At 31.8% G+C, this 22,021-nt stretch overlaps 1 protein-coding gene and 1 long non-coding RNA gene across 8 annotated transcripts; one reads left to right on the forward strand and one right to left on the reverse strand.

Moving 5' to 3' along the window:
• On the reverse strand, positions 1 to 943 carry LOC121230439 (uncharacterized). The gene is made up of 3 exons (XR_005928461.1): positions 750 to 943; positions 547 to 610; positions 1 to 384 (listed from the first exon to the last, which is right to left on the reverse strand). It is a non-coding gene; the product is annotated as an uncharacterized lncRNA (long non-coding RNA).
• Positions 944 to 9,197: 8,254 nt separating this feature from the next.
• On the forward strand, positions 9,198 to 21,163 carry LOC107962734 (ribulose bisphosphate carboxylase/oxygenase activase, chloroplastic). Of its 7 annotated transcripts, none has more exons than XM_041115217.1 (9): positions 9,211 to 9,761; positions 10,604 to 10,658; positions 10,811 to 11,012; positions 11,153 to 11,333; positions 11,399 to 11,516; positions 18,781 to 18,883; positions 19,235 to 19,316; positions 20,706 to 20,803; positions 20,939 to 21,163. In XM_041115217.1, exons 4-8 carry the CDS (start codon positions 11,284 to 11,286, stop codon positions 20,752 to 20,754), a joined length of 402 nt encoding a protein of 133 aa, XP_040971151.1. In that variant the 5' UTR covers positions 9,211 to 9,761; positions 10,604 to 10,658; positions 10,811 to 11,012; positions 11,153 to 11,283; the 3' UTR covers positions 20,755 to 20,803; positions 20,939 to 21,163. The 7 variants fall into 7 exon arrangements, 6 of the variants coding, with proteins under 6 accessions (XP_040971150.1, XP_040971151.1, XP_040971154.1 ...); XM_041115220.1 differs by having other exon boundaries at positions 9,233 to 9,761; positions 11,153 to 11,306; XM_041115216.1 differs by having other exon boundaries at positions 9,198 to 9,761; positions 10,811 to 11,333.
• Positions 21,164 to 22,021: the final 858 nt, after the last annotated feature.

Below are 22,021 nucleotides of genomic sequence, written 5' to 3' on the forward strand. Positions count from 1 at the left end.
GACCTCGAATACGCAATCCAAAACTCATCCCTAATTAAACTTACTCAAAATGGGCCCACACGCCCTACCTGGCAGAACTTGTGTGGTCCACACGGCTTGGCACACGGTCAAGCACATGCTCATGTGGTTCATACGGCCTGACACACGTCCTGACACACGGTCGTATGGCTTATATGGTTTGGCATACAGCCGTGTGAGCCACATAGTTTGGGATACGATTGTGACACACGACCGTATGACTCACATAGTTTGGCACACGACCTAACACAGAATCGTGTGAGCCACACGGTTTGGGACACTATCGTGTGGTGTCAATAGTCTCAATTTTTAAGATGCCACACACCTGAACATTCTTAAGATGTTGGCAAATAGCAATATCCAATTCTGCACATACAACATCCGCAAGTATCAATTATCAAGAATTACACTAAATTTGAACTAAACATTTGACCTGTACTCAATTAATGAATTGACCAAATATAAAAGAGTATTCGGCTCTTGCCGAAATTCACCACCAGCTTCCAACTAAGGTATTCAACCACTTACCTAAAGAATAAACAGTTTTTAGATCCTCAAATTGCCAGAGAAACAATAGCCTCCCGAACTTCATCTAAATAGAAACAACAATTTAATGATCAGTACACAACTAATGATCAAACCCATGCATTCACACACCTTCTTTAGAAACTGAAATAAAAACAAAAATAATAACACAACCAACCCTTAAGAAGAGAAAACATGGCACTTACAAAGTGATGTAACCACGACACTGAAACACCCAAATTTCACTTGGCTAGAATTGAACAAGCAGAAATAATGACACTTATCCAAAATAGTAACAGAGTAGAAACAAAAGAGCGGCAACAGAAGAATCAAAAGGGACAAACACGCAAAAAATAAGAAAATCCCAGAAAGAAAACTAATGTGAAGGAAAAAGTGGAGAAAGTGGGAAGATGGGGAAAGTGAAAAGGAATGACAAAAATCAAGGAGAATTTTTAGAAGCTGAATTTTAATTAAAAATAAAATAAAATAAAATAAAATATCCTAACCTATCAGATTTATCAGTTAACACAATCTGGTGATTCAAAATTTGTATTTAACCCAATTTCAACCACATGGACAGCACAAACAAGAATTAACAAAAACAATTCCCACTTGTATATGATAGGTTTTGAACTTGAAACCTAAGGGCAAGCTAATGCATTAGCACTAAATTAGCAGACTCATTCCTACTAACAAGAATAAAACATAATCCACACATGAACAACTAAAAAAGGGAACAAAACTAATAAAAATTCAAGGGAAGGGAATCGAACTCAAAATCTCTCACATACAAACTAATAAGAATTTCCCATGTACAAGTCATTGTCATATTCACATTCTGTAAACTTTGTAAACATGCTTTAATCTTTGCACACATGTTTGGTTGCTCCAGTATCAATCCACCATGTATTATCATCTTGTACCATATTAATTTTAGAAATCATGGCAACAAACTTTTCATTATTATCAGCCTTAGAAAATGATTTCTTCTTTAAAAATAGACATTTATTCTCGAAATATCCCGGCTTACCACAATGATAGCATGAGCCTTTTTGTTTCTTTTTTAACTTAGGCTCTCTATCAATTTGTTTGAACTTTCTCTTGGATGATTCAGTAGTTTGTACTTCATCCGTAACATGCACTTTGGCATTTTTAGAATCTAAGTTCTGATCTTGCTTTTGATATTCTTCTTCAATACGAAAATGATTTGCCAAAGCCTCAAGAGATATTTCATTTTTCTTATGTTTTAAATTCTTTTAAAGTCTTTCTAAAATAGTGAAAGTTTATCTATAATGGAGGATACAACAATCATTCCATTTATTTTCATATCATATTGCTTAAATTGGTTCAACATTTTCTCAATATCATTAAATTGTTCTATAACAGAATGACCATAAATCATTTGATAATTATTGAAACGACTAACAATAAATTTCTTACTTGTAGTATCTTCGGTCATGTATCTTGCCTCCAATTTGTCCCATAATTCCTTAGCGGTAACTTCATTTTGGTAGGTGCCGAACAAACCATCGGATAAACCATTCAATATGTGGCCTATGCACATGTAACCAACATTGTCCCATTTTTGCCTTTCTCGGATTGTAGCAGCAGATTTGTTTTCATTCTCTTCTAGTCTTGGAGTATTTAAAACATAGGCAATCTTTTGATAATAAGACGTGCATCTTTTTCTGCCATCGTAAAAATTGTCACCATTGAACCGGTCAAGTTTGACTAAGTTGGAAGCAAACACCTTTAATGTTCCACTTTCATGTGTTGTAGTAGTCATCATGAAAATATAGCCTTAAAATTGTTACTACAAAACTTCGATGAGGAAAAGTTCGAACACACGAATGGAACACAAACAACAACTCGAACAAAAATGAAGGAATAGGATAAGGGTCCAAGGCATGTATCAAGCCACTATCTTTAATGTTCTATTCGCCCCCACCTATATTCAGTGTGCAAATGAGTTTCGAGAAAATGAACCTCGATGATACAAAAAAGTCTAATGACTATTTGCGTTTTGCACTGATGAAAATAGTCTACTAAGCACTAAGCAATGTATAACAAGAAAATCAATTTCTATAAAAAAATTTCCGTAATAATTCTTTATAGAATAATATAATAATATTAAAAGATGGAGGAAAGATAGAAAGAATTTTCATAGCTTATTGCTATGGTTTCCAAATGAAATCTCATTCCTATTTTTAGGAATTTTCATGTCTCTTCATAGAGACATTTTTCAATAGGTGTCATTTTTTAATAATAATATCTTTAAAAAACATAATTATTCATCTAATATCTCTTGATTAAACATAACTATTCAAATAATATTGTTTGAATAGTCATAATTCTTTGTCAATAACCAAAGAGGTATAACTTTTGATTAATTACACATTTTCATTTATAGTTATTGAAACATTATAAATATTATTGAAAATGTTCCAATAGAATCACGCATGTGCATGCTAACATATTTTGATACCAACCATGATCCTTTCAAATTGGTTCTTATCATTTGATCACATTCCTCCTTTGACCATTCCAATGGACCCCATACCTTAGCTGCTTAATTAATTCCCATTGGTAAACATTTCCTTAGATTTGTTACCAATTCATAATAAAATTGGTTCTTCAAATATTATATATATGCGAATTAAATCATAATAAAGTTTAATATCATATCATTTTAACTCTTATGGATTTTTGAGGTAACTAGCTACATTCGACAAAACCCATATTGAGTATCCTCTTTAAATACACTATATATATATTTACACTCATCCTATAGGTGGTGATATTATGTTTGTTTTGATTGAACTTTTTTAAATTTTGATTAGTTTTCTTTAAAAAACAGTTAATGGTTCTTTTTTATTGATAAATGGGTAGTTTTTAAAGATAATATGTATAGTTGTTATTAAAAAATCTGACATGATACATTAACAAGTTTAAAGAACAATGTTTTTAAAGGTAAAAATACTTATAAACCCTAGTAATTTATTAAATTTATTTTAAAAATGATTTTTTTGTCTTTTCTTTTATTGATATAATTTGATTTGTGACACTAACTTAATCAATAACATTATTTATGTACTAGATTTTATCATACCTACAACGTGAATAGACAAAAATATTTTATATTAAAAAATATATTTGTAAAAATAAATCAACAAATGATTATTATTGGAAGGGACAAGGGGTTTTTATAGGATTGTAAATAAATAAAGCGTTGAATAAACAATTCATGAACAATTTGGTTTTCATTCGTTTATGTTCATTTATTAATCTAAGTAAACGAACATGAATAAGATTTTGAGGCTTGTTTATTAAATGAACCAAACACAAATAAAGCTTGTTCAGTTCATTTATGTTCATGAACAAACTCATTTATGTTCGTTTAAAGCTCGTTAAATAAATCATTTAAAGCTTATTTATTGTTCCATTTTGGTTTGTATGCCTTTTTTATTTATAATATAATTATTGATATTAATATTTGACTATTTTATATCTAAATATATATATGTTTATCTATTGTATGTTTGTTCATTATTCATGAACATTGTTTGTGAAAATGTTCAATTATATGTTCGTTTAAGTTAAACGAACATGTTCATGAACATAATTTTAATGAAACGAAAACGAACAAAAAGTTTGAAATTCTTAACGAACACGAACCAAACACGAACAATCTTAAAAACAAACAAAAAAAACATCAACAAAGGTCCATTCATTCAAGCTCGGTTCATTTACAACCTTAGGTTTTTATATGAATTTGTTGGTCTTGTGTGGGGTTCTCAAATAATGTTTTTCAGTTGTGTTATTTAGAAATTATATAAAGGTATGAAAAGATGAAAATACTCCTATAATAATATTAATTACCCTTTAAAGTAAAGGTATTTTAGTAATTTCATAACTGAATTGGCGTTGAGTTGACTCGTGACACCTACTCAGTCAACTACCTTTATATATAGTATAGATATATATATTATTTATATTATCATTTAAAAATAATGTCACCTGCACTAATATAGTTTTAAATGTACCACTAAACAAAAACTTAATTTTGATGTTTTTATACATTTTAATTTTTTATATCAACTAAGTTAAAAAGTCGAAAGTGCTCTCTCTTAATGTCTCATAGAAAAAATGATTGTTGTGGTTGGGTAGGAGTAGGGTAGTGACCTTTTTTGGAGAATGTGGAGGGATGAGATCTTCCTCTTGGAAGAAGAATTGCTTCGGTTGACTGTAAAGTATTCGTTGGTTGTTTCTGGTTATAATCTGACGTTATTATGCACTGTGTGGGCAATAAAATCCTACAATCCAGATAGTTTTCGAGTTCAACTTAAGGGTATTTGGAAGACAAGGAAGAAGTTTGAGATCCAAGTGACAGGGCTGAACCTATTTTTTGTCTCGTTTGAAAAGAGGACTACTTTGAGTTGATTTTGGAGGGTCGGTCATGGCTTTTTCGAAGGCAACTTGATATTTTTTATAGATTAGTTAATCCAATTGAACGAAGCAAAATTCGGTTGGTTCTATCTCCTTTTTGGATCAAGGTTGGTCTATGTCCATTAAGATGTGATAAGAAAGATCTAATGCATGCAATTGGGTCAACTTTTGGAGGGGTGCTTAGATCGAAAGTCAAAGGGGATTTTTGTTGGCTAAAAATTCAATTGGATGCCCAGAAACCACTACAAAGAGGGATCTTTGTATCAGCCGGTAATCAAGAGAAATTTTGACTTTATTTTAAGTATGATAATTTGTCGAATTTTTTCTTTGAGTATGGTTGAATAGGTCATAGGATTAATGAGTGTAATGGGATCCCAACTGATATCAGGGATATGTCAGAAGATGAACTCTCTTACTCTTTGGCATTTAAAACTGAATCAAATTTATTGGGCAAAGAAAGTCTGAAATTCAATTTATCTACTAAGAGATTGATGAAGCAGTGCTCCTATATTAGTGTTGGTGATGTGATCGATGGGGTGGATAGCAGGTTTTGTAAGGATGGATAAACAACTCAGGTTTCAACAGAGGTTCACTGATTAGAGGAGAAAGTGGGATCTGAGAAATTTTTGGCAGAATTGGAAACTAATGATTTGGTGCACAATCTTAGCTATTATGGTGATTTTAGAGTCCCACCATTTAAGGAAGTCGAATTGCAACAAATGGACCATAATGGCTTAGTGACAGCTGTTGAGCACCTCAATATGGAAACGGATGGTTGCCAAAGTGGGTTTGTTAGGCTTATGGAGGGTAAGTTTCAAAAGGGAAAAAAATTGGAAGAGAACGATAATAGATGCTGTGGCAGATCAAAATAAATTTGAAAATGTGACGGGAAAATGGAAAATAGACTTGGTAGGGACTGATGAGTGGGAGAATTCACCACTTTGTGTTGAAGGAATTAAAAGAGCAAAACTTGAAGTGAAGGACCTAGATAGTCTAGTGTGTAATGTTTCTATAATGATAACTCTGGAGTAATTTTCTACTCCTTTTCAACAAGGATTGGTGACTGCCAAAAGGCAAGCCAACTTGGCACAATGAAAATTATATATTGGAATATCTGTGGTTTGGGGAGCCCACGGCCTGTTCATTGACTTCGGCATGTGCTGACGATGTATAATCCCTAACTAGTCTTCTTTATAGAGGCGAAACTAGAGGGTGGACTGATGGAATTAGTGATGAAAAGATGTGGCTTTATAAACGAGATAGAAGTAGTGGCAAATAGGTCAAGAGAAGGCAATTGTTTAGCATAGAAAGAGGATGTGAATATTAGTTTACGAAGTGTTTCTAGGAATTTTGTTGACGTGATGGTTAAGGGTAATAGAGAGGAGAGGGATTGGAGGTTCATCGGGTATTATGGAACCCCATTTGCAAGGAATATGAGTGATTCATGGAATGAGCTAAAGAGCTTGGGGAATAGTAATGATCTTCTGTGGCTTGTTTGTGGTGATTTTAATGAAATTATGTATTCTTTTGAAAAAGTGGGGGGTGTACTGATAGAATAAAGGAGAATGAAGATGTTTAGGGAAGTTATTCGGGACCGTAGTTTACGTGGGAGAGAGATAACTTGCCAGAAGCAAATATCAGAGAAGGTTTGGATAGGAGAGTGGCGAATGAGAAATGGCTAGGTAGATTTCCAAATGCAATGATTCGACATTTACCCCACTATTTTTCGAATCATTGTCCTCTCTTAATTCAAACGAAAAGTGTAGAAGAGGTGAAGGGATATATGATATTTCAATTCGAAGCTTAATGGACAATGGAGGATTTGTTTGAGAGGGAAATTTAAAAAATTTGGGGAAACTTATTTTTGGGGGATATCTTTTCAAAGTTGGAGAGGCTTCGAGTAGGATTGGAGAGTTGGGCACGTCAGGTAAAGGGTAAAATGATTGACTTGAAAAATGAGTTGACTAGGAAATTGGAGCTTTTGATGGAAATTGATCGAAACGATGTGAACTTGGGCGAGCTCATCGATAGAAAAATTCAGTTGATTTGGGAGATTGAAAAAGTTAAAGTTTTTTTAGAGCAACAAGTGGGAGCAAATTGGTTAAAGGTAGGGGACAAAAATATGGCCTTCTTTCATAGGTATGCTTCTTAATGAAGGAGAATGACACAATCAAGTGTTTGGAATATGGGGATGGTAAGGTGACTAGGGAGGGAGCTGAAATGGAGAAGATAGCGAGGGGGTCCTTTGAAGAGATTTTTGTGACAAAAGGGGTGAGCGAGTTGAATCATATTCTATTTGGGGTTGAGAGATGTATTTTTGATAAGGCAAATGCATTGTTAATAGCAAAGAATATGAATGAAGAGGTTTTTAAGGCGTTGAGGGATAAGGGCCCAACAAATGCACTAGGGATCACTATAGGAAAATAGGGCTTTAGCGGCGTTTTATAAAAAATTCCACAAAAATTGTAAAACATAGAGCAATAGCGGCGTTTTTGGTTACGCCGCTAAAAACAAAGCAATAGTGGCATTTTTAGTAAAACGCCGCTAAAAAATAGAGCAATAGCGACGCTTTCGGTAAAACGCCATTAAAAACCAGAGAATTAGCGGCGCTTTCGGTAAAACGCCTCTAAAAACTAGAGCATTAGCGACGCTTTCGGTCAAACGCCTCTAAAAACTAGAGCATTAGCGGTGCTTTTAGCAAAACGCCGCTAAAAACCAGAGCATTAGCGGCGCTTTCGGTAAAACGCCGCTAAAAGTCATATAACCCCTAAAACCCTAAACCCTAAAAATATCATAAACACTGATCTATAGCCCCTAAAACACTAAACCCCTAAAACCTAAAAACCCTAAACACTAAACTATAACCCCTAAAACCCTAAATCCCAAAAAATATCATATGGATGTTGATGTGTATATACATAGATATTAATGTAAAATCTTATGTTCATAATAAATTATGGAAGCAATACTTAATACTGATTAAATTTCTTTTTGGGTTTAGGGTTTAATATTTAAGGTTTAAGGTCTATGGTTTAGGGTTTTATGGTTTAAGGTCTAACGACCATGGGTATATAGTATGTTAATCTCAAGTGAATCATATTCAATAATTAAATCTTAAACCCTATAATTAATTATTGTTATCGATAATAGATATCTTGATTTTGATAAAAAATATTTTTTATATATTAATAAGGTGTTATATTGTTTAATGGATTGAAGGGATATTTTGTGGAAAACGTTTTAAATGATAAGTTTACCTTTAAATTTTATTAATAGTTTTTTGTTTATACTATTTTAATATTTATCTATACTGATTAATTAAAATATATATTTATTTATACGAACGAAAGTCCTCTGCACTCATTTGTGTCTTCACGTTTTTTAATTGTAACTCATTTTCTTTTTATAAAACAGTAAATTTTCCTTTATTTGTAAATCAATCTTCTTATTGAAAAGTTGGAACTCTTTTTTTGTTTTTAAATAAGTGTTGTTTTAGTTCCAACTTGTTTTATAGAGTGTTTTTTTATTCTTTTAAGGTTGATGGTTTATGTTTTATGATTTAGGGTTTCGAGACTATAATTAAGAGTTTAAGGTTTAGATTAATTAGTGTTTTTTAATTTATATATTAAATAATCTCTTATATAATTATAAAAGAGATAATATTAATTTTAATATTTTAAAATTATAACAAATTATTTATTGAAAAATAAATAAAAAAGTAACAGATTGATATGGATAGGTAATTATCTATTTTGGATAGGACCAAATTATAACAAATTAAGTAAGGTCTTATTTTTATTTTGAATTTGATTGTATTTTGATCATATCTAAAACCGACTTTATAAACAATATAAATTAACTACACCATTCACTTAGCTATGGGAAAGTTAATTTCATTTTAGTTACTTAATTATGAAAAGTTACATTTTGATAACTAAACTATTTAATTAGAAGTTTTCATTTAATTTAAAAATAAAAATTAAAAAATTAAAAACTTAAAAATTTAATATTTAATATTTTAGTTCATATTTCAATTAAAAAGTTCAATATTCAAAATTTTAAAAAAATTCTAAAAAATGATAAACTCAGCACAAAAATTTTTAAAGAAATAAATAGAAAAAAATATGTTAAAAATGAAAAAAAAATTAAAATTAAATAATAATGGCGTTTTTGAAAAAATACCGCAAAAAATTTAGCTATAGTGACGTTTTTAGTGAAAACGCCGCAAAAAACCAATAATTCTTGGTTACCTGCTCATTACTCCTCCTTCTCCTAGAAAATTTAGTCGCGCGCCCTAAATCCCTAATTTTCCCCTTTTACTCTGAAAATGTGCCCCCAAATTTCCCATTTCCAACAACACCAAGTCAATACACCTACACCAATCACACTTCATTTTCCTTATCATTTTACTGCACTGAATTTACCTACCATAGCTACTCATTTTCTCTGGATCTGTAAGGGTTTCTTTTAATTCTAGGCTTTCATTTGTCTTCTTTTTGTTGTTTGTCGTGTGAGACAACAGGACGGAGCAAATGTCTGAGAACGACGAGAGGCAGCAATCTCCGCTGTAGGATTTTGAGTTCGTTTCCAACAAGGCGCGGAACTGTAACGCCACGGGATCTAACTCGGGTCACCCGGAGTTCCAGTCGACGTACTCGGACTAGGTTCTGGAGAACGTGTTGGAGAACGTTTTTAGGGTTTAAGGAACTTATTCTCGTTTGTTGCTATGGGTTTGGAATTAGTGGCCTTGCTATTTTTGTTAACAAGTGCAGGTATTTTTCTTCATTATTTTTGCTGTTAATAGTGTTCATTATTTACTAATAGCCTGCTGATTGGATCTATTTATGGTGTTAAGAGTAATGTTTGTTAGCTTATATAATATGGGATTGAAAAAAAAATTTGCTGTATTGAGATTTTTGTTTGATCTGATTGGTTGTGTTTATAGATTGAATGTTTTTAGATCTGTTTATGGTTTTCCTTGATCTGGGTATGAACTGGGGTTTGAAAATGTTTTGAGTGTATGTAATGTGTTGTGATAATCAATGAATAAAAAGAGAGTTTGAGGATGGATATCTAGATGATATACTGATATTCAATGTGTCAACGAACGGATTATTCCTTCTCCTCCAATATCTACTTCAAGTATATAGCGGTCCTTTTACAATGATAAGATGAAATATTCAACCATGGTAATGGTGTAAAAGAGCAGAAGAGAGTTGAGAAAAATCCGAGTACAAGAACAGATAGTGAGAGAGCATTTTTGCCACTTTGACTCAAAGTCTTCGCAAATGCTTGAACTCCTCAAAATCTTGTGAATAATCCTGTGAAGCTTTATTGTCAGAGTTTCTATTTCCATATCCGATTTTAAGTTCATCAGTGCCTGACAGAGATTGGAACGGAAAGGCTAAAGTCGTTCCCTTGCCTTTGAAAGTCAGAACCATGGCAAACATATTAGCATGAAAATAGAACAATTATGACCATAATAATATCCGGAGCTTTCAGTATAAATATTTATAGATACTCAGTATGCTGATGTATGTTCCACATCATTGTTAATGACTTTCTGCAATTGTTCTTAATTCCATGTTTGTTTGAATTTTCTAAACTAATGCAGAGCAAGATGAGTTGTCTGATGATCAATGACATTGATGCTGGTATTGGTAGATTTGGTGAGCTTATGTTTTACTGGAACAGAAAACCTTGAACTGTACCAATTATGCTTTAATTTTCATAAATTTCCTCTTGTTTAATAAGTTTTAAAAAGTTACTTATATACTGATTCGTTATCTTGAACTTTATATATTTTTCACATCTTATCTAGGTAATACTCAAATGACGGTCAACAATCAGATTGTTGTTGGTGCCTTAATGAATTTGTCAGATAATCCAACCAGAGTTAGCATCGGACAAGATTTGCGAGAATCAAATATAACAAATAGAGTCCCTATCATTGTCACGAGGAATGATTTTTCAACCATTTATGCTCCCTTGATCTGTGATGGAAGGATGGAAAAGTTCTACTGGTACATGATACTAAAGCTCCACTCTTTTTTACTTCCCTTGTGGTGCTTTGTTGATACAATACAATCAAATGGTCTTGTGGTGGCTCAAAGAAAGAAATCAAGCTATTCCATTATTATCTAACACATCATCTGTGATATAGGCAGCCTACTAAGGAAGATATTATGAACATTGTTCACAGAATGTATGAGAAAGATGGCATATCTAAGGACGAGGTCGTAAGTATTGTGGATATGGATATACTAACATCGCTTGTGCAAGCAGGCTAAGCACATGGTTATTCCTTATATGCTGATGTTAGTGCCTCCACAAAATTGGACAGGGTATGTACTCAAGGTCCTATCTTTGTACAGTTTATTCCCTGATGAACTTTGTGATACTTTGGCAGGTATGACCAAGGTGCTTATTTGTTTTTACCATCATATGTCATGCGGACACATGGAGCAAAACAACAACGTGAAACTATTAAAAGAACTCCAATGAACCAATTAGAGCCTTTTTTTGAGGTTTGAAATCCTTGAGATTTATATTTATATCTCTATGTTCTACACTTCCAAGTGTCGGCTTATTTCATTTAATTTAATATGTAATTACATATTTTATTCATTTTTTATGAATATTTATTAAATATTATATTATTATTTGTATATAAGATTGTTGTTTTAATTATATAATTGAATAAATGTATAAGTTTGAGCTTAAAACTGTTGTTAGTTTTGTGTTATAATTTGTTCCAAAGTTAATTTTTTACCCAGAACATGCTCTGTATCTATTATTTTGTTCCTTGAAACAACTCCTTAATTTTTTATACTAATTGTTCCTTGAAATAATTCATCTTGTTATATGCACAAGTATTTAAATGCTCATGATAGCAGCTGGTATTTTTTTCTTTTTTTTTGCAAGAGAAATTATAGCTCTAATTAATTTATATGGAGGACAAAATGAAATGAAAAAGGTAGAAAGAAAGGAACTCTAACTGTCTCAAGTCCCTACTAAATTTCAGTGCTCTAGTAGTCCTTTTGGCAACTTAGGAACATTTTGAGCTAGCCTTTAAGTATTGAAAGCATGCCCTATTTTTCCTAACTTATTGTCTTGCAACGTTTAGATGTTTTTTTTTTTTTTTATTAATTAGCACTAGCAATGATCTTGATTTTCAAATTTCAACATCCTAATAACATGGTTTATCAGGTTTAGGTAAGATCAATCCTTGGTGGTTTAATCTTGCTGTTTCGGGTTGGAAGAACAGTATGAAAGAAATCAGTTAAATTGCTGCTATTAATTGTTGGAATATTTTCAAATATTTATAGTATCCCAATAACTATAAATGAATGGGTGTAATTAATCAAAAGATAAAACTTTTGGTCATTGGTTAAAAGTTATATCATTTGATTTTTTAAAAAAGAATTATAACTATTCAAAAAATATTATTTGAATAGTTACAAAATTAAATGAATAATTATTATTATTTATTTATTCATAAAGATACCTATTGAAAGATGTCTCTATGAAGAGACATGAAAATTCCTATAAATAGGAATGGGATTTCATTTGGAAATCATATCAACAAATTCTAATATTATTTCTTCTCTTCCTTCATTTTCTAATATTATTAGATTATTCTATAAAGTATTGCCGCAGAAATCCTTTGTAGAAATTGAGTTTTTGTTATACATTACTCAGTGCATAGTGGACTATTTTCGTCAGTGCAAAACGCAAATAGTCATTGGCTTCATTGTATCCTCGAGGTTAATTTGCTTGGAACTCGTTTGCACACTGAAGATAAGTGGGGGCGAATATAACCTTAAAGATAGTGGCTTGATACACGCCTTGGAGCCTGTCCTATTTTTTCTTTTTCTTTTCGAGTTCCGATCGTGTGTTCGAGTTTTTTCCTTACCGGAGTTTTGTATTAACAATTTTAAGGTTATATTTCATGATGACTACCATAACACATGAAAGTGGAACACTAAGGGAGTTGGCTTTCAACTTTGTTAAACTTGATCGTTTTGATGGTGGTAATTTTCGACGATGGCAGAAAAAGATGCACTTTTTGTTATCAACTTTGAAGATTGCTTATGTTTTGGATACTCCAAGACCTGAAGAGAATGAAAATGAATCTGTTGCTGCAACCCGAGAAAGACAAAAATGGGACAATGCTGATTACATGTGCATGGGCCACATATTGAATGGTTTATCTGATGGTTTGTTCGACACCTACCAAAACGACGTCACCGCTAAAGAATTATGGGACAAATTGGAGGCAAGATACATGACCGAAGATGTTACAAGTAAGAAATTTCTTGTCAGTCGTTTCAATAATTATCAAATGGTTGATGGTCGTTCTGTTATGGAACAATTTCGTGATATTGAAAAGATGCTGAATCAATTTAAGCAATATGATATGAAAATGGATGAAATGATTGTGGTATCCTCCATAATAGACAAAATTCCTCCATCTTGGAAAGACTTTAAAAGAAGTCTAAAACATAAGAAAGAGGAAATATCTCTTGAGGCTTTGGCAAATCATCTTCGTATTGAAGAAGAGTATCGAAAATAAGATCAGAACCTAAATTTTGAAAATGCCAAAGTACATGTTACGGAGGAAGTACAAACTACTAAACCATTCAAGAGAAAGTTCAATCAGACTGATAGAGCACCTAAGTTCAAAAAGAAACAAAAGGGCTCATGCTATCATTGTGGAAAGCCGGGACATTTCAAGAATGAATGTCGATTTTTAAAGAAGAAATCATCTTCTAAGGCTGATAATAACGAAAAGTTCGTTGCAATGATATCTGAAATTAATATGGCACAAGATGATAATACATGGTGGATTGATACCGGAGCAACCAAACATGTGTGCAAAGACAAAAGCATGTTCACAAAGTTCACACAATGTGAAAATGACAATGTCTTGTACATGGGAAATTCTTCCACCGCAACAATTAAAGGCAAAGGGTCTGTTGAACTACAATTCACTTCTGGAAAGGTTTTAACCTTAAATGATGTATATTATGTACCAGAAGTTAGGAAAAAATTTAGTGTCTGGAAGTCTGTTGAATAAGTTTGGTTTCAAACTTGTTTTTGAGGCAGATAAGTTTATTTTGTCTAAGGGAGGAATTTTTGTGGGAAAAGGGTATATGTATGAAAGCATGTTCAAACTTAATATTATTAATAAGAATAAAAATACTATTTCTGCTTATATGGTTGAATCATTTTGTTTGTGGCATTATAGATTAGGTCATTTGAATTATAGAAAATTGAATGACATGTATAAATTAGATTTAATTCCTGTTTTTAATAATAATATTGAAAAATGCAATACCTGTATGTTGACTAAAATTACAAGAAATCTTTTCCCTAAGGTTAAAAGGAAAACAAAATTGCTTGATTTGATACATAGTGATTTATGTGACTTACATAATACTCCTACATTAGGTGGAAAGAAATATTTTGTTACTTTTATTGATGATTGTTCTAGATATTGTTATGTATATTTATTGCATTCAAAAGATGAAGCGCTTGATAAATTTAAAGTTTATAAATCTGAAGTTGAACTTCAGTGTGAATCATTTATCAAGTGCTTAAGATCGGATAGAGGTGGAGAATACTATAATCCAAGTTATTTTGAACTCACTGGAATTGTCCATCAAGTTTCAGCCCCTTACACACCACAACAAAATGGTGTAGCTGAAAGGAAAAATAGAGTCTTGATTGAAATGGTAAATTCAATGTTATCATATTCAGGTCTTGGACAGGGTTTTTGGGGAGAAGCTGTTCTAACAGCTTGTCATATATTGAATAGAGTTCCTAATAAGGAAACTAAAATAACCCCTTATGAACAATGGAAGAAAAGGAAACCAAACTTTAATTATTTAAAGGTTTGGGGTTGTAGAGCTATTGTAAAAGTTCCAACACCTAAACGTAAAAAATTAGGTGAAAGAGGAATTGAATGCATATTTATAGGTTATGCACATAATAGCAAGGCATATAGGTTCATAGTAATTGAACCAAATGATTCAATTTCAATTAATACGGTTATTGAATCAAAAGATGCTATTTTTGATGAAAATAGATTTAATTCTATATCAAGACAATTACAACCACAACAATTGATTCATTCTTCAAATGAGAATGAGATTCCATTGAAACAAATTGATAATAATGATGAATCTTGTCAAGAATTAAGAAGAAGTAAGAGGATTAAAAAGGTCAAAGATTTTGGACCAGATTTCATTATGTTTCTTGTAGAAGGAAAATGTGAAAGTATATGCAATAAGATACCTTATTGTTATAATACCGAATTTGATCCTATTACATTTGAAGAAGCAGTGAAATCTCAAGACTCTGCTTTTTGGAAAGAAGCAATAAATGATGAAATGGATTCAATAATAGGAAATCAAACTTGGATCTTAGTTGATCTTCCACCAGGTTCCAAACCAATAGGTTGTAAATGGATCTTCAAAAAGAAAATGAAGGTCGATGGAACCATTGATAAATTTAAAGCAAGGTTGGTAGCAAAAGGTTTTACACAAAGACAATGTATTGATTACTTTGATACCTATGCTCCAGTAGCAAGAATTGCTACAATTAGACTATTAATATCACTTACCTCTATATATAATTTGGTTGTTCACCAAATGGATGTTAAAACTGCATTTTTAAATGGTGAATTGGAAGAGGAAGTGTACATGGAGCAACCGGAAGGATTTGTTGTTCCAGGACAAGAGCATAAGGTATGTAAGCTTGTTAAATCTTTATATGGGCTTAAACAAGCACCAAAACAATGGCACCAAAAGTTTGACAATGTTGTTTTAGCTAATGGCTATAAAATAAATGAATCCGATAAGTGCATATATAGTAAATTTGATAATGGAAAGGGTGTTATAATTTGCTTATGTGTAGATGACATGCTCATTTTTGGCACGGATTTGGAACAAATAGAAAACACAAAGAAATTCTTGTCAAACAACTTTGCTATGAAGGATATGGGTGTAGCAGATGTTATTCTTGGGATTAAAATAACCCGAGAAGAAAGCACTATAGCTTTATCACAATCACATTACATTGAAAATGTGCTTAAAAAGTTTGATCTTTTCAACTGTATACCAGCATCTACACCCATGGATCCTCAATTAAAATTAGTATCTAATGCTGGTAGGAAAATTGATCAATTGAAATATGCAAGTCTAATTGGTTGTCTTATGTACATAATGACTTGTACAAGACCAGATATTGCATATGCTATTGGAAAATTGAGTAGATACACAAGTAATCCAAGTAGTTTGCATTGGCAAGCTTTAAATAGAGTACTTAGGTACTTAAAGAAAACTATTAACTATGGATTGTGTTATAATGGATATCCTCCAGTTTTAGAAGGGTATTCGGATGCTAGTTGGATTACAAGTTTGGAAGATCATGCATCTACTAGTGGGTGGATCTTCATTCTTGGTGGAGGAGTCATTTCTTGGGGTTCCAAGAAACAAACATGTATTACTGATTCCACCATGGCAGCAGAATTTATTGCATTAGCCGCTGCATCTAAAGAAGCAGAATGGTTAAGAAATTTGCTTTATGATGTACCTTTATGGCTTAAGCCAATTTCACCTATTTCTATCCGTTGTGATAGTGAGGCTACTCTAGCAAAAGCATATAACCAATTATATAATAGAAAGTCTAGACACATTGGATTAAGACATAGTTATGTCCGACAATTAATCTCTGATGGAGTGATCACTATTAATTATGTGAGGTCAAGTGAAAATTTGGCAGATCCTTTGACAAAAAGTCTTGCTAGAGATGCAGTAAAAAGGACCTCAAAAGGGATGGGACTCAAGCCTATTAATTAGAGTCACCCATGATGGAAACTCGACTCAACGCTTGGTATAACGTCAAGTCTTGAGTTCAATGAGACAAAGTACATCATTAGTATGTGACTGTTAGCACTATAAATAAATCCATCCTAAGATTAAAGTGCTAGGTACCCGTAATGATAAGGGAAGGATGAGTAATGTACTCTTAATGGACCCATAACATAAATATGTTAGAGTGTTATAATTACGGGAACACTTTTGATGGGATCTACCTATGTGAGTGGAAGTGTGGCCGCTTCTAGGAGCTTAAGGGCTTGGCTCTGACAGCACTCATGAAAAGAGGACATAGACACATGGCTATAATAGTGTCCCTAGATACTATGCATTGACTGATGTTGAAATCATTGTGTGAGATGTGTTCAGTTAATCAAATGGAATAGTTGGTTCAAAGCTTAGTCTACCATACAATTTCGATTAACTTTAACATGTTTTCACTAAGTGAAGGTTCAATCGTAAGACACCTTTATTTATGCAAATTGATTTCCAAGAATATCAAAATCTAAATATTTTGAAAATGGGGGGAGATTGTTGGAATAATTTCAAATATTTATAGTATTCCAATAACTATAAATGAATGGGTGTAATTAATCAAAAGATAAAACTTTTGGTCATTGGTCAAAAGTTATATCATTTGATTTTTTAAAAAAGAATTATAACTATTCAAAAAATATTATTTGAATAGTTACAAAATTAAATGAATAATTATTATTATTTATTTATTCATAAAGACACCTATTGAAAGATGTCTCTATGAAAAGACATGAAAATTCCTATAAATAGGAATGGGATTTCATTTGGAAATCATATCAGCAAATTCTAATATTATTTCTTCTCTTCCTTCATTTTCTAATATTATTAGATTATTCTATAAAGTATTGCTGCAGAAATCCTTTGTAGAAATTGAGTTTTTGTTATACATTACTCAGTGAATAGTGGACTATTCTCGTCAGTGCAAAACGCAAATAGTCATTGGCTTCATTGTATCCTCGAGGTTAATTTGCTTGGAACTCATTTGCACACTGAAGATAAGTGGGGGCGAATATAACCTTAAAGATAGTGGCTTGATACACGCCTTGGAGCCTGTCCTATTTCTTCTTTTTCTTTTCGAGTTCCGATCGTGTGTTCGAGTTTTTTCCTTACCGGAGTTTTGTACTAACATTAATGAGGTCTGGATGTGAGTAAATTGATGTTTGAAATATCTTCGTATGGTGGATTGAATGCTGCCGTATATTGTTGCTCATTACCGAATTAATGCTGAAACTAAGCTAATTAAATGGTGGATAATTTGCTGTCGATTATGATGGAAATGACTATAAAATGTTTAAATTTTCTCTTATTTAATTGATTGCTGCTGTTGTTTAAATGTTGCAAATTGAAGTGTTTAAATGCTATAAATTGAAGCGTTTAAATGTTGTAAATTGAAGTGTTTAAGTACTGCAAATTGAAAGTGTTTAGTTGCTGGAAATTGAGATGTTTTATCGCTATAATTGAGTTGTATAAATGTTGTTAATTGAGATGTTAAAGTGCTGCAAAATGAAGTGTTTAAATGATGTAAATTGAAGTGCTTAAATGTTATACAAGATCTTAAGAGTGATAAAGATGTTGAGTTATTTTTATAATCTTAAAATCTTTCACAAATTTTTAATAAATTTTTGAATATTTTTCAGAAAATTTAACTTTATTTTATAATTTAAAAAACTACATTGAAAATCAACTTCAACGGGATATCTAAATTGAAATAAAGTTGAATATTTATTTATTACTTGAGATTTTAAAGAATTTATATATTTTTTGAATGCTTTATTATTATTGACTTAAATTGTTACATCAACATCATAATAGTTATTACACCAAATATGTTCTACTTGTTGACTTGGGATGATTTCAATATGTTCTTTTACAGGGAAACTGGACCTGGGAACATGCAAAACTTAAAGCTAGAATGCAGACTTTACAAAGAAACCTGGGGTACCCCCTAATGGCTTCAAATTTCAGATACATTCAAGGCATGCATCTTTCTCTTTTAATAAATAATTAATTATATTTCTAGGCATTACGAAGGAGAAGATATCTAGAATTTGAGTCTTAGAGAGCTTCAAAATTTGAAGCAACAAATTGATTCTGTCTTTAAACGCATAAGATCCAAAAAGGTTTAAATCACTCCAACAATATATATACTAAAACATTATTTTCCTTAGTGTAAAAGATTTTCATGATTTATATTTTAAATCACTCCTTGATCACCATGTTTGCCAAAGGTAAAGTCATTGATTATATACATAAATTCCTCAAAAGATAAAAGAATACCAAAAATCTCAATATTCAGCTTGCTTTTTTCTTTTTCATGTCATGAACAGACAAGAAATGTGATGAAGATGATTATATTCTCACCTACCAGGACAAAGGAGAATGGCTGATTGCAGGCGATATTCCATGGCAGTAAGAATATTTTTCCTTCCTTTTCTTGGTTAATGAATCCTAAAATTATATATTAGTAGTAAATGCTGCAAATTGAAGTGTTTAAGTACTGTAAATTGAAGTGTTTAATTGCTGGAAATTGAGATGTTTTATCGCTGTAATTGAGGTGTATAAATGTTGTTAATTGAAATGTTAAAGTGCTGCAAATTGAAGTGGTTTAATGCTGTAAATTGAAGTGTTAAACTGCTACAAATTGAAGTGTTTGAATGCTGTAAATTGAAGTGTTTAAATGCTGTAAATTGAAGTGCTTAAGTGTTGCAAATTGAAGTGTTTAAATACTGCAAATTGAAGTGTTTAGTTGCTGGACATTGAGATGTTTTATCGCTGTAATTGAGGTGTATAAATGTTGTTAATTGATGTGTTAAAGTGCTGCAAATTGAAGTGTTTTAATGCTGTAAATTGAAGTGTTAAATTGCTAAAAATTGAAGTGTTTGAATGCTGTAAATTGAAATGTTTAAATGCTGTAAATTGAAGTGCTTAAATGTTGCAAATTGAAGTGTTTAGTTGCTGGACATTGAGATGTTTTATCGCTGTAATTAAGGTGTATAAATGTTGTTAATTGAGGTGTTAAAGTGCTGGAAATTGAAGTGTTTGAATGCTGTAAATTGAAGTGTTTAAATGCTGTAAATTAAAGTGCTTAAATGTTGCAAATTGAAGTGTTTAAGTACTGCAAATTGAAGTGTTTAGTTGCTAGACATTGAGATGTTTTATCGCTATAATTGAGGTGTATAAATGTTGTTAATTGAGATGTTAAAGTGCTGCAAATTGAAGTGCTTAAATGCTGTAAATTGAAGTGTTAAAGTGCTGTAAATTGAAGTGTTGGAATGTTGTAAATTGAAGTGTTTAAATGCTGTAAATTGAAATGCTTAAATGTTGCAAATTGAAGTGTTTAAGTACTACAAATTGAAGTGTTTAGTTGCTGGACATTGAGATGTTTTATCGTTGTAATTGAGGTGTAAATGTTGTTAATTGAGATGTTAAAGTGCTGTAAATTGAAGTGTTAAAGTGCTGCAAATTGAACTGTTTGAATGCTGTAAATTGAAGTGTTTAAATGGTGTAAATTGAAGTGCTTAAATGTTGCAAATTGAAGTGTTTAAGTACTGTAAATTGAAGTGTTTAGTTGCTGGACATTGAGATGTTTTATCGCTGTAATTGAGGTGTATAAGTGTTGTTAATTGAGATGTTAAAGTGCTGTAAATTGAAGTGTTAAAGTGCTGCAAATTGAAGTGTTTGAGTGCTGCAAATTCAAGTGTTTAAATGCTGTAAATTGAAGTGCTTAAATGTTGCAAATTAAAGTGTTTAAGTACTTATTTTGGGTTTTTTAACTTGTGTGATTATTTCTGTTTCTAGCTGTTGGTTTCAATTAGATGAGGCTAACATCTCCATCACCGGTGTATAGAGGTATCTTCACCATGTTCCTCGCAGGTTCAAGACAGGTTTCAGGGAAGGTAGGAAAATGCTAATGTCCTTAGGCTCATTGCTTTCTGATTTTAGTTCCATTGCGTATTTCTGTTCTTGTAAGAAATTTTGGGTTTTTTTTTTCATTTAAAATGTTCTTATTTTTTATTGGGGGTGATGTATAGGCACTGAAGCAACACCAAGAAAGAAGGTTGCAGCAGCTTTTGCTTAAAAGGCAAATTGTAATGGTATGAGGTTTTGTTTTGGATGAAGCCATGTTTATGAGGAAACATTTAGTGATGAAGAGTGAAATTATGTTCCATTGGATGCTTTAGTTGTTATTTAGTTTCTATTTGAATGTAGCTGTATTATATTTTGAACAATTATTGGAGCTAATGTTTGACCCTTAATTTCTTCATTGTCTTTTTTTTCACTTGATCAATTTTCTTGTTTCAAATTCATTAATTTTTATATTTAGTTTTGAAGTTTAAATTTTAATAGAAAATTTAATTTAATTAATATTTTTTATTTATCCTTAAAAGTATATAGTTTAAAGTTCAAATTTTAAAAATTAAACATAATATAATATTTATCATAGAAATAAATATTATTTAATTAATTTTTTTAAAAGTTATGTTCTTTAGCGGCGTTTGTGGGAAAAGCGCCGTTAAAGGTCCATTTTATAGCGGCGTTTGTCAGAAAAGTGTCGCTAAAGGTTATGACTTTTAGCAGCGCTTTTCTCACAAACGCCGCTAAAAGCCATGACTTTTAGCGACGCTTTCCCAACAAATGCCGCTAAAAGCCATGGCTTTTAGCGGTGCTTTTCCCACAAATGCCACTAAAAGCCATGACTTTTAGCGGCGCTTTTTTGAATAAATGCCTCAAATTTTTGCGACGTTTCCTATAGCGGCATTTTTTGCGGCGCTAGTAAAAACGCCGCAAATAGTTTTAGTGGCACTTAAAAACGCCGCTAAAGGCTAAAAAAGCGCCACTAAAAGTCTTTTTTCTTGTAGTGGATAGATGGTTTTTCTGCTATATTCTTTCAGAAATGTTGGCATATTGTGGGAAAAGAGTTAAGCCTTTATTGTCTGGGTGTTTTAAATGATGGTATGGATTTATAACCTATGAACGTTACAAACATAGTCATTCCAAAAATCCCTAATTTGACTAGCATGGTTAATTTTAGACCCATTAGTTTTTGCAATGTCATATATAAAGTAATAGCAAAAAATGGTGGCTAATCGGTTTCAAAGGGTATTAGATGTATG

This window comes from Gossypium hirsutum, chromosome A06, assembly GCF_007990345.1.
Source record: "Gossypium hirsutum isolate 1008001.06 chromosome A06, Gossypium_hirsutum_v2.1, whole genome shotgun sequence".
Taxonomy (NCBI): Eukaryota; Viridiplantae; Streptophyta; class Magnoliopsida; order Malvales; family Malvaceae; genus Gossypium; species Gossypium hirsutum.

Coding starts and splice junctions, on each gene's coding strand:
- LOC107962734 (XM_041115215.1), top strand. CDS start 10,526: ATGTTCCACATCATTGTTAATGACTTTCTGCAATTGTTCTTAATTCCA. Junction 10,659..10,810: donor TGCTGGTATTGGTAGATTTG/GTGAGCTTATGT, acceptor CATCTTATCTAG/GTAATACTCAAATGACGGTC. Junction 11,013..11,152: donor AGGATGGAAAAGTTCTACTG/GTACATGATACT, acceptor TCTGTGATATAG/GCAGCCTACTAAGGAAGATA.